This window comes from Lonchura striata, chromosome 2, assembly GCF_046129695.1.
Source record: "Lonchura striata isolate bLonStr1 chromosome 2, bLonStr1.mat, whole genome shotgun sequence".
NCBI classification, from domain to species: domain Eukaryota; kingdom Metazoa; phylum Chordata; class Aves; order Passeriformes; family Estrildidae; genus Lonchura; species Lonchura striata.
The window spans coordinates 108666866-108679757 of NC_134604.1; the positions used below are offsets into that span (position 1 = coordinate 108666866).

General features: G+C 40.1%; 1 protein-coding gene across 5 annotated transcripts in view; it reads left to right on the forward strand.

Moving 5' to 3' along the window:
* The window catches only part of SYTL5 (synaptotagmin like 5), an 86270-nt gene that overhangs the window by 49092 nt on the left and 24286 nt on the right, over window positions 1–12892 (forward strand). For 4 of the 5 annotated variants that reach the window (XM_021553038.3, XM_021553040.3, XM_021553042.3 and 1 more), the window contains exons 4-8: window positions 2555–2667; window positions 4529–4661; window positions 6521–6628; window positions 9710–9839; window positions 11095–11224. In XM_021553038.3, the coding sequence (XP_021408713.2) occupies window positions 2555–2667; window positions 4529–4661; window positions 6521–6628; window positions 9710–9839; window positions 11095–11224 (614 nt within the window). The remainder of the gene's footprint in view (window positions 1–2554; window positions 2668–4528; window positions 4662–6520; window positions 6629–9709; window positions 9840–11094; window positions 11225–12892) is intronic. The other variant, XM_021553041.3, reaches the window with a different exon arrangement.

Consider the following 12892-nt stretch of genomic DNA (forward strand, 5'->3'; position numbering starts at 1 on the left):
TATTTAGAGGAAGATGAGTATTGGGTCAGTAGTTACACAGGGATGGCAAGAGGAAGGGAAAGTCCTTCTGTTCTCCTTCCTCACTGCCAGCCTGGTGCCAGCCTTTCCCATCTTGTAGGCTGCTTTAGTGCCAGGGAGAGAAGCAGCAGAGGGATGGAGTGGGGACACAGAGGGGGTCTGATGGCCTCTAAGGTCCCATACCACAATGGAATGGAGGAGAGGAGGGCCCTCTCCCAGGGATGGATGCTGAGGGAGCCTCCACCAGCAACAGCACTGCTGATCCTTGCACAGCCCAAAGCTCTCCATCAACTTCCTTCCACAGCTGCCCCAACCATCCTTCCCTTGTCTGCAGCTCCTTTGGGCTCTCCCTGAGCTCTTGGTCCTGCTATTGCTGGGTCAAATCTCCACATCAGATCACAAAACTAGTGGACAGTAAAACAAGCAGACACTCTGGTCCCAGCCACCCTTCACCCAGGCTGAAAGCCCCTGGGTGCCTGTGATGCAGGAGGTACCAGAGGTTTTCTCTCCCTCATCACTGCTCACATCTGGCCAGAAAAGGTAGGGGATGGCTCTCCAGGGGCTCTGTGGCAAAGAGCTGCCCCTCCATGAACCACAACAACCCAGGTGGGTGTCAGTGTCAGGGCTGTGTGTGGAAATAATTGCAGGGTTTGGTTGTACAAGCCTGGAGCTCGGTGTGCAGCAGCCTCCAGCTCTGCTGGAGCCCTGGGGAAGGTCACAGCTCCTTTAGGCTGGCAGAGCTTGGAGAAGGGTGAAGATGCTGCTCTGGATAAGGATGTGGGGAGTGTTCTTCTGTCTGACCTTGATCAAGTATTTCTGGTAAAATATCAGGGATGGGTGAAATCTCCATCCAAGGGGAAAGCAGTACTTTCGGAGTTTTATGGTCAAACTTGGTAGTAACTGAGGAAAAAAGCAAATTTACTATATAGATCATACTGCAGTGTGATATGTCATTCACATTGCAATGGAGTTTGATGGTGTAGTGAAAGGTCTGGAAGGATTATGGTTTGATATAAAACATTAAACATGCCATAACTCTTGGAATAAAATAACTGCACAGAGATGTGCGTGCTATAAGGGAATTGTGAAAATACACATTCCAAAAACTACCATTTTTTGCACCAGTCAGGCCAGGCATGTTTGTGATGAAGTGAATCCTTTTCAGTGTTTGGATCCAACAGAAGTAATTTTAAAAATCCTGGTTGAAGCATAAAGATTTTATTTAATAACTTTCATAATGACTGAGTGATCATGTTGATGAATTATGGATGGCTTTTTCAATAGGAGTCTGCAACAACAAGATAAGGCAATAATCTATTTCGATGCTTGTGGACATGTATTTGGGATTTTGATTTTTCTGATTTTTTTTAGAGAGTCAGGAAAGATGCATGATTCATTGACAGGTTAGGACAAACTGATAATATTAGGTCTTTTCATCAGTGTCAGGATGCTATTCTTAGTAACACTCTATTAGTAATATTCTCTGTCATTTTTAGTATTTTCTCAAGTAAGACTGCATTCAGGCATGACTCAGAAATAACTTAATAGTGAAGATATTGATCAGTGCTCTAAATCCATCTGTAGTCATTTTCATGCCCAATAGACTGGATGATTTCTTTTCCAGTAGAGGTTTGAAAGTTATCTTATTGAACAGTAAGCAGGAACATATCTGGAACTAAATCAGTTTTTAATTTTTGGGAGTTTTTAGTTTGTTTATTAGGTTTTTTATTACAGTTATTTATGATTAGTAGCTTTTTGCCATCAATTGTGTGTAGTGAGGCAGTAGAAATGGTGATGCTGTGCCATAATGAAACTAATTCAGGAAAAGCCTAAAACCAGCATGAGAATATACCCAGCAAAAAAACTCAGCAATGGCAGTACAGTTTTTCTTAATTGCTAGTACAGGTAAAAGAATTTGAACCCAGTAAAAACAGCATTATCCAGAACAGCAGCAAATACAAATTGTCACTTCTCTGAACTGCTGACACACAGCTAATTCATAGCAGCACTGCCATGTGAAGAAACTGCATATAGTGTCAGCATATAAAACTAGAAATGAAAAATATAATTGGGCATGCAGTAACCTCTCTATAACCACATAGGGTCCCTAAACTGCTGACTCCCCTGGCAGGAGCCTCAGGGGGGGATTTTCTCCCTCAGTCCAGTTGCTGTTTCTATGTCTCTTGTCATTTTGGAAACTGTGACACTGAGTAGTTCACAAAAGACTAACATGACAGAGTGTTTTATATATTTTACAAAAATATTGTAAATGTGGTTGAAACTCCTTTTTGCCAAGCAAATTTCCATCTACTAAAAATTCCTTTCCATTCAAAATGTAAGGTGATATTTTTCTGCTAAATAGTCTATTATTCCAAGCTCTACGATCAATCTCTTTACATTTTATTTTGAACTGTGCAAATGTTGTGTATTTGTGAATTTGTGAGTGTAGCAGTTGATTGATGAGCTGCAGTAGCTTTGGTTGGCCACATTTGTTAATGTGTATGTGTCTCTGGCTTTTCTCATTTTCTTTGTACAGAGAGCTACGGATAGTGACAGGAGAATGGTTTTTTGAAGAGAGAGCAAAGCGCTTCAAACAATCAAACCTTGGAACTGATGTTGTCAGACAGTCCATCCTTCACAAATTCCCAGGTAGGGACCTAAAGAGGGAGATTTACTTGTGCTTTATATGTTCAAAACCTTGTTTCTGGAGTGTTTGCTTGTATTTTATTCCTAACTGAAGTATAATCAGTGTTTTAATCCTAATTTTTTGTTTGTGGCTATACAGTGATTTATGAATGAGTAATATTCAGGAAAGGTAAGGCCTATATAAAAGAAGTATCTCTGTGGAGATAGGGAGCTGCTGAAAAACTCACTGTCCAAACAGGTGAACAGTGTTATTCAGATACAAAACCCAGCAGAGACTCTGAAAGTTCATTGTCATTTCCTGCCAGGAAGTTTGGCTGTATGGAGATATCTCTGAATCAAAGACGGAAGCAATCCGGGCAGCAGATATTCTTTATTGCAGCGCTGGGCACATGGGGGATCTCTCCTCTTAACATGTGCACCGTGTAGCTGAGAAAGTTGTGATTTATCTTACTAAAACATGCATATTCATTACAAGTCTTGAAAATTATTTACATATTCATGATTATTCCGAGATAAGGATGCGCAAGCGTAGTTGCATTTTTGGGTGGTCTTCGGTGGTCGTCAGGGGTCTTCTGGTGGTCGTCCATAGTCTTCATCACTCTGTCCGCTAGTTGAACTTTTATTTCGAGCATGCGTGGTAGTTTTTCTGTGCTCTGGGCCCCATCTTTTTTTCTCTTCATGATATATGGCCTATTCAACTGACCACAGTCTATCTGCTGAGTATGCATTTTTTACATATAATCAGGAAGCTTATCAGAGTAAAAGGAAGCTTATCAGAGTAAAGTACATAGCCAAGGACAAAGTTTCTACATCTGTTTGTTAATGTCTAGAATAACAGGATACTGGTGTATATACATAGCATATAATGTTTTCTTCACTTAATTTTTTTCTAGTCATTTAACCCTTAAGTAGTTCTGAACAGGTCAGGTCCCTGTATCACTCAGCCCAGTCATTTTCTGCCTTTGGTTCTCCTATTTGTGATAGTGGTGTGTAAAAATCACTCAGATTTTCAACTCTGAAGAAGAAAAGTAAATTTGAGCTCCTGTGCTCTCTGCTGGATCATGGGCTATATCCAGGCCACCTGGTATTCAGACTTTCCTTTTGCCCAGGTGTCTCAAACAAGCTGCACCTGCACTTTTAGCTGCAGTAAATTGTCTGTCTGTCTGTCTTGGCCAAGCACAGCCTGGTGTGTGTGAGCTGCTCTGGTACCTTGCAGGGTACCACAGGACCACCGGTGTGTAAAACTTGTGATTTTCCTGAGTGCTGATGGTTTGTAGTCACTCTGAACACAGAGGATGTTAGGTAGTGTGCTTCAGGTGTAGCATTTATGCCCAGTTTTATCCCCTAGCTTATAAGGAGAGGGACTGGTTTACTGCCACTGGAAAAAAAAGACATGGTCCAAACTTGCTCTTTGCCAATATCACTGTGCTTCAGAAACTGTAAAACTGGCAAATGTATAATGTATTTTTGATATTATGTCAGTGGTCAGATTGGGTATTTCAGGATTTGCTACTTGATAGATGTATTGAAAATATATTTAAATATATTTAAGCCATTTTCCCCATACCTTGCTCCTAATTTAACAAACATTTTAATTATTAAAATATGCTTTCATTCAACACAAGATACTGTACATTTCAAAATTAAATTTCAGGTCCTTTGGTTATTAAATATTGCCACTGATAAATCTGAAAGTGTAGTTCAAGAAAAGAGCTGATAATGAGGAACATCTCAAGCCAAAGTTTTATTTTATTACAAAGATCCCCCATGGTTTTTTTAATTATCTGTTTTTTGTAGATTGTTTGACATGCTGTGTTATTTGTGCAGAAGTTCACTTATTATTTTTTTTCTCCCTCCACTGCAGACACAGTTTCCAATACAGATGATGAAAGAATATTCAAAGATCAACCCCAAGAGAATGAAGGAAAAAAGCCAGATGTACCAGTCTGCTCCACAAATGGGCACAAACCTGTCTTTGGCAGACCTAGAAAGATTGGGTAAATCCTTTGGTTTTGTAGGTGTTGGTTTCTGTTTTAGTTTCTGGGTTTTTGGGTTTTTTGAAAACTGATAAATCTAAAAACGGCTGTATATGGTCAGATAGATTTTCTTTTGGGTTTTCCCAGTCTTTAGCATCAGCCTCAAACTTCCCAGGATTAGAAACTGCCTTCATTTAAAGGCATACTTCCTATAACTGGATTGCTGTTTCATGGGAAATGCAGCAGTAGTTATCCTTCAGCTGTAAAGGCATGTAAAGGCAGCAGAAAAAAAAGTCTTTTTTGCTTTTGGATTTTTCTTGTTTCTACTCAGAAGTTACAGAGTGTCCTTACAGGTAGGCTTTCTGGAGAAGCAAATGAAAAAAAAAAAAAAAGTATTTGTAGGACCTTTTTTTTTTTATATATATACTGGTCAGTTTGGCTCCCAAGACAAGTTTTCCTTGGAGCTTCCAGCTGTGCAGGTCCAGCCTAAGAGTGTGTGTGTGTCAGCAAATAAACAGAGCTGCTGTTGCTCATCTTGCAGGGTTTAACCCCAGTTTGGCTGTGGCCTTTGAGGGGCATTCACTCTCACAGGTGCATTGACTCTGTGGTTGCACAAGTGATGTCAGGACCTAGCTTGATGCTATTGGGTGACTGGGAAGAAAACTTGAATGGAAGTTCCTATCACGGCTGGAGCCTCAGTGGTATTTGCAAAACTTTGTTTCTGTTGAAAGGGAGAACACACTTTTATCAGAGATCTAATGATAGAGCAGGTGGATGCTTTCCACGCTTTTTTACTTCTAAGGAGAGATGAGCATGGAATTACCTGCTCCTGTCACTCCAGAAATTAACACCAGTGATTTATGTCTCTTTAACATAGGGAAAAAGAGTATCAGAATGCCTCTGACCTCTCAAGCTATGGTGAAGAACGAACCAGCCTAGGGAATCCTCTATAACAGACCTAGAGTTTTCTCTGAGCCATGCTAAGTGGTAGCTATAGTAAGAGGGCATTAAAATTTACTTTTCTAGACCCTTTAAGCAAACCAATTAGTCATATCCCCTTACAAGAAACAATTGTTTTTATAATTGTTATTTTTCTTAGTGCTGCTATTCGTGTTTGTGGGCAGAAATATTTTCAGTGGTGACATTCCCCATAATGGAAATTTAATCCTACAAAAAATTGGCTTGCTTTTCCTAGTATATTTGGTGGCCTCTTTTAGAAGTATTTCATTATTGTTCCTCTTCCTTGCTTGCTTCTTCCTCCCTCAGGTTCTACATTTGTGTATCTCATGAGTGGATTTGTTTTATCAAGGCTCTTTTGGGGCCAGCTGCTACTGACAGTGTAATGGGATAATTTTTCAGTCTATTGTGGTTTGTAAGGTCATGAGGAATACCATTACTTTGAAAATTTTAATTTCATTCATTTCTGTCCCATTAGGCCAATATTTTGCAGGATAAGGGGGTGATATGTTTTTTAGGAATGGCTTGTTTAGGGCATTTGATGTATATAATTCTAGAAATATCTAAAGAGAAAATACATATAGCATAATTTTCTAGAGGAAAATACACATACTTAGTCAAAAATACTTTCCTAACTATAAACTCCCCCCACCAAAAAAAAAAAAAAAAGAATTTTCATAAAAGGCAGTTCTGTTTCTAAGCTTCTAAGAAGGAACTTTACAGTGTTTTGGTGTCTTAAAATGCAGTTTGTAGTAAATACAGACGTACATAAATACAAAATGCTTTTCTCCCCAGAAACCAATTTGATAACCAGATTTGGTGCTCTGTTGACCTTTATATCCAGAGTTGTCCATGGGTTAGATGAAATTACTGGACTGTGCATGTCACAACTTTGAAAATCTTTTATTCCCTGTTTTCAACAGGAGGGTTATCAGGGCAGTTACCAAAGGAGAAATTACGTATGGGAAGGATGAAAGTGAAAGGAGCACAGGGGCTGAAAGCCCAGGTCTGCGTGGAGGCAAATCCGAGAGGTGAGCAGAGGCTGGGCAGCTCCTGCTGGGACATGTGCCAGTGCCCTGGGCTGCTCTCCTTGGATGCTGTCTGAGACACAGAGCTTATGTCCATAAAACAAACAAAAAACAGGAAAAACACCTAACAAACAAAAAAATTATCTCCACTCATCTTCTTGTACTTGCCTTGTGTTCAGCTGGTGACTGATGTCAGTACGTTGTTTTTGTTTTCTGGCTTTTTGTTGATGAGTTGTGTTCATGTTACAGAACTGTGGCTCTTTGGTTTTCTTTACTAATGAAATTTTAATTGATTGCAATTTATGTTTTCTTCTTCAAAGGCTGTTTGCCTTTCTCTTTCCATGACTATTGTCCCAGTTATTATTCTTCTGAGCTTAAGGGATCTCTACTAATGCCCCTGATGACATTATAAAATTCCAATAGCAACATTCCTGTCATGTCCTACCTTCAAAACGAAGCCAAAAAGCAGCTCACTTCCCTTGTTCAATTGGACAGCCTACACTGGATATAGACCCACATTCTTTGCTCAGCTGCACACACCTAGAAATTTTACAATTAGAATTGACAAAATATCAACAATTTGCTATAAGTTCTAATAGCAATTTCCTGTATCTAAGCTCGTATTTCCAAAGAGATATGCAGGAACAAAGGATAGCAGACGAAAGGAACATCATGGAGTTTAGTATGCACATAGATTAACCTTCTTGTTCAAGCAAGAACTTGCTTCTCTTTGGTACCTACAATTCAAATCCCAGTTTCTAGATATTCTGCAATATGTCTTAAGCTGATGGTGACAATCTTCTTGACTTCTTGTTGATAATTTGATTTCTTTTTTTTCCCACAGGGTGCTGCAGCACCTGCCAGCCAATCCAGCTTTCAAAATAACTGTGTTCTTTAATCCTTCCAGTTCACCTTTTTTTTTTTTTTTTCACTAAGCTCATTAGACCTTCTATATCTCACCAGACTCATACCTGACAGAAGTAGATTTTCAGCAAAAATCTCATGTCTACTCTGCATTTTCATTCAAAATCTCTACCTCATGTCTACTCTGCATTTTCATTGAATAGAGTAGACATGAGGGAAGGATCTAAGAGACAAAACCTTGGGTGTCCATGCTGCTTAATACAAGGTTATGCAATATTAGTAGCTTTCTCTGATATTTTACCAGGATAAGGACAAAGGGATGCTTGTGAGAGGTCTGTGCAGCTATTTTGTGTGCCAAACTACAAGAAAGTTATCATGCAGTTAACCATAAATGAAGCAAAATAATTTTGTTTGGGTGGTGGAATTCAGCACCGGATAAACTCTCTGTACAGATTTAGGAGTGAAGTAGTCTATAAAGACAGTTTTTATGTTTGATTGCCCTGCATCACTTTCACATAAATAATAATTTTCTTGCTGTTTCCCAGAGTCAGAGTGCAAGACTTGTTAAATTAGGGGTATTGAGTAATTATGACAACTTCTTCTCTACTTGTCATCTCATTCTCACCTACTGAAATTGGTGTCCTGTGCCAAAGCCCAGAGCAACATTGTCAAAATTGGTAGTATTTCACCTGCCAGCAGGGAAACCAAGAGAGAATTCTTGTTGTTTTTTAATGTTTCTGTTTAAGAGAAGATGTATTGAGCTGGGAACAGGGAAACTCAGCCATGAATTCACCTTTTCTCCAGGTTTATTTCTACTCCAGCAAAAATATTTACTGCTGAATGCTGTAAATGTTTTTGCTGCTGAATGAACTGGGAGGCTGCATCAGGTCAGGATGCTTCTAGGAGAAATAGTGTGGGAATTTCAGGCTCATTTACACAGGCACTCCACCCCACTGCACTCAGGTCTTGTCTACCAGGAGGAGAAACCTGGCACAGTCATAACACCATTTTTCTGTTGTCTGCTTAACATGTACAAAATGTGTCAAGTCTCTCTTTAATAGCAGACTGAAATAAGAATTAAGGACACATTTTAAAAATAATTCTTGCTGTTTAAAAATGTTTAAAAAGGGCACCAAATTTCCCTTTCTAACCCTCAGTGTTCACATGAGTTTACTGATATTTTCTAACAGAAAATGTTCCATGGAAAAATTTTCACCTGTTTTGATGTTAGACAGAAACTGAGATCTGGTGTGCTGGACACAGATGATTTTTTTGTCACTTTTACTAATGCAAAGCTTCCAAGAAGACCTGTCCAACTTTCCTAAATTTCTACACTGGTTGAAAGAATCAACTGGTTAGGGTCTAGAGTCATAACTGGACACCAAAAAACCACATATAAACAGGACAGTGAATAAGTGGGTATTTTTCTGGAGATAGATGAATAGATAGATAGATGGATGGATGGGATAGATAGATAGATAGATAGATAGATAGATAGATAGATAGATAGATTAGATAGATGGATGGATGGATTAGATGGATGGGATGGATAGATAGATAGATATAGATAGGTGGGATAGATGGGATAGATAGATATAGATAGATGGACAAGGTAGATGGGATAGATAGATATAGGTAGATAGATGGGACAGTTAGATATAGATAGATAGATAGATAGATAGATAGATAGATAGATAGATAGATAGATAGATGGGATAGATGGATAATAGATTGATGGGATGGATAGACAGATGGATAGATAGATGGATGGATGGGATAGATAGATATAGAGATATACAAGGATTTTAGAGTTTCTGGAGGTAGTGCTGGCATTAAATTAGCTGTAGAAGTGTCCAGAAGTGTCACATTACTGTAGTTTTCCCTGTCACAAGTGGAACAGCCTGGTAGGAATGGCTGCATGAGTCGTCCCTCCTCCAGCTGGATGTGAATGCAGTGTGAGTTGAACAGGGACAAACACAGCTCCTGCAGCCTGGATAAGAGCCATCTGCAGTCCTGCTAGAAGCACTGACAATACTTATATGACTTGCATGTGTAAAGCAATTGTAATTCATCTTTGCTTGTGTTTTTCCTTTCCAGGCGATCCCCCAGCCCATCAGGGCTCTGTGGCTCTCCTAACGCTAGCACATCCCTGTCCTTGCAGCTGAATGAACTGCCTTTTGCTCAGAGCAATAACCCTTCCCTCCTCTGTCTCCACCGCAGAGGGAGCACGCTTTCCCTGGGCAGCAGCGGTGCAGGGGCTGCTGCAGGACATGCAAGGCGCAGAGGCAGCGCTGCCCAGGCCTCCCGGCCGCGCTCCCGCAGGCGCAGCACGACCACGGCTTGCAGCGGGGTAAGGGCTGGGCACCGAGCAGGACCTGCCCTGGGGCTTGGTTTGCAGCACAGCAAGGACGAGCCTGACACCGAAAATCCCATTTCTGCCTCACTTCTGCTGCGGAGATCCCTGCCCGAGCAGAGCTCCTCGCGCTCTCGTCAGTGATGCGGTTTTTGGTTTGGCAGGCATCTCTCTGTTGCCTAAAAATTGCTGTGGATGTCCAGCATTAGATAATGAGTTACAGATCTGAGCTGGGAGGCACAAGGGATGGGAACAAGCATTTTTTGGTACTTTGGAGCCTTGAGCAAGTGCTGTAAAATAAGCATGCACAATCTAGCATTCTCCCACTAACTTCTAAGGGGGATTTTGCAAGTCCAGCACTTGCAGAAAATCAGGCCAAACTGATTTTATTTTTTTCTGGATTTGGACACTGGGCTCTGCAAAAATGATTCCGTAACACAAAATGTGTCATAAACACATTATCAGAACAATTCCTGTAATGTGCTGTTAGGCCTCTTGGTGGGTGTTTACCATTAAAGTTTCGAAAAAAAGGTAGATGAGTGTTTAGACCAGAGCCCTGTTGACCACATCAATTTTCTTTATAACTTCCAGATACTTGGTCTAATATGTTATCTTTCCTAATAAAAAAAATAAGCTAGTGTATGTGAAGAGCAGTTTTGGGAGCTGTAAATAAATGAATAGTTGTTTTATTGATGTTCTTGTTGGCACATAGACTGACTTGTTTTCAAGTGCATTAGATTTGTTTGAAAAATCCATTTAGATGGAGTTATGTTATTAGCTTTTCTTTACAGGTAGGCAAGAGGTCATAATGGTATCAAGGATATTGGCATTATTTAAGGGGTTTTACTGGCATAATCAGTTCAAGTGCATTTGGTTTTGCCCTGGCTGAAATCATTATGCTAGTACAGAACCCATAGGTTTTGTCTACTTTCTTTTTTTATTTTTTTTTTATTTTTGAGTTGAGTGAGCATCTAACAGATTTGAGTGTTTCTTTTCCCTGATACTTTACTCTGATTCTTCAGCTGCAAACTGAGAATGTTAGCAAGAATTGCATCTTTGTGCTAATTTTATGCATCATCAGTGCTAAGCAAAGCAGATTATACTGAAATCTAAATATATTCAGTAATGGACTGGATGTTAAAGGAACTTTGGGGTTCTGGAATTTAATAGAAATTATGCTTTTATAAACTAATAGTGAATAAACTTAGATTTTGTATTTATGGCTTGTGCATTTTTCCTCTTTCTTGGGCAGGACACAGGTTTGGAAAATGACATGATTATTCCATCAAGTGAAAGTGTACCTGAAGATTTAGTAAAGAAGCACTGCAGGAAACCATCTGGAACACCTTCCATTGCAGTTTCTAGGATATCTTTGTCATCAGGCAAGTATTAAGTATTTTTCTTCTTTCTGGCAGCCTTTATTATCAGAGGATTATGCCCATTCTTGTGACTCTGCTCGTTTTGTTCTTAAAACATGTTGAAAGACCAAATGTTAGTTTTGTAAACTTGCTCATGCTGAAAACACTTCCCTTTTACTAATCAAGTTCATACCCCTTCACAAGTTTTACATTATAAATGGGAATCCTTTCCCCAGAAACACTGGTATTGTTAGGTAAATCACATTTTCTTAGGGTTGTTACAAGATTTAATTCACAAATGCACCTGTTCGGTCATTCTCTTTGTGCTCCCCTGTCTGAAATACTGCCTGTGTATAATATTACTCTGCTGCTGCCATTACATTTCACACACACTCTGCCCAGAAACAAATTTGGGAAACAATGTTTGGTCAGAGAACAAGCCCTTCACAGACTTCTTATCTGTAAATTTTTATGTGTGACGCTCTGAACAAGTCAATCCATCTGTAATTTACCTCATTTCATTGGAGGAAGGGCTCACACAGGAAGGTGCTGTCACAGCCACTTCTCAGCTGTGGATGGAGATCCTATTTTTCCTCTCTGAAATGGGAGGCAGGAGCATCCTGCACTCTTCTGCTTCCCCCAGGCACTCAGCTTCCTGCAGGGCTGAGGGAGTGGTTTGGGTTTCCAGCCTTCTCTCTGAAACACAGCAGGGCTCACTCTGTTGTGGCTGGATTTAGCCCAAAGCAGAAACCCAGAGGTGTATCCCACAGAGCCAATCCAAGGAGGAAATGTTCTTTACCTCAGACATTTCAGCTTGGAAGTGTCAGAGTTTCCTGGAGTTCAGTGCAACTCCAGGCAGAGATGTTACAGATGGCTACTTATTTAGGAAGTAAAAATTCTTCTGTTCCTGCTACCTTACAAAATAAGTTTTCCTGTTAGGTAAGAACTGAACTTGTGTCACCAAAACAGGTGGATGCTGAGCAAAACTGTAGGAAACTTGGGAACAGGCCTCAGACTCTGCATTTTTCTCTTTGGCAGAACTCAAAGGACATTAAGCTCAGGAGGGTGCCCTTTCCTGCCACATCAGCTTTAGAGATGGTAGTGAAGAGTTAAAAACCTTTCAGATTCCTACCTGCAGAATCTAAAATCAGTCCCTTCTCCCAGTTCTCTTTCTAAATGTATTGAAACAGTCACACAAAAGACTTGTATGGGGAGGGCTAGGAGGCCTTGGAGAAAGATTTTCCATGTCTTATGCTATAGAGTGGATGAGAGACCTGTAGGACTGGAGAAACTGCTGGAGCTCTTGAGACTATTTGTTTCCTCCTAATTTCTGCACCAGGCTCACTGTTAATGTCAGAAGTACTTTCTACATCCATCTGTACCCCCAGCTGCTTCATTCTGATGCAGTTGCTGGGGAGATTTTAGTGGTGGTAGTGGTAGATGTGACAGTCACTGTGAACACTTGGACAGTGAGTTTTGCAATATTCCAGGCTAGCAGGCCTACCAGAGAAGGTCAAAATCTTGATGATCCACAGAAGACATTCAGAGTAGATAAGTAAATAAATAGTACAGGGTAAAATTATTTCCCAGAAGGCTGAGCAGCATCAGAAAGCATATTTCTTCCTCCATTTATCAGAGTGATGTCCAGTTGCCATAGATTTGACAGATAATTAAAATATTGTTTTAAATTTT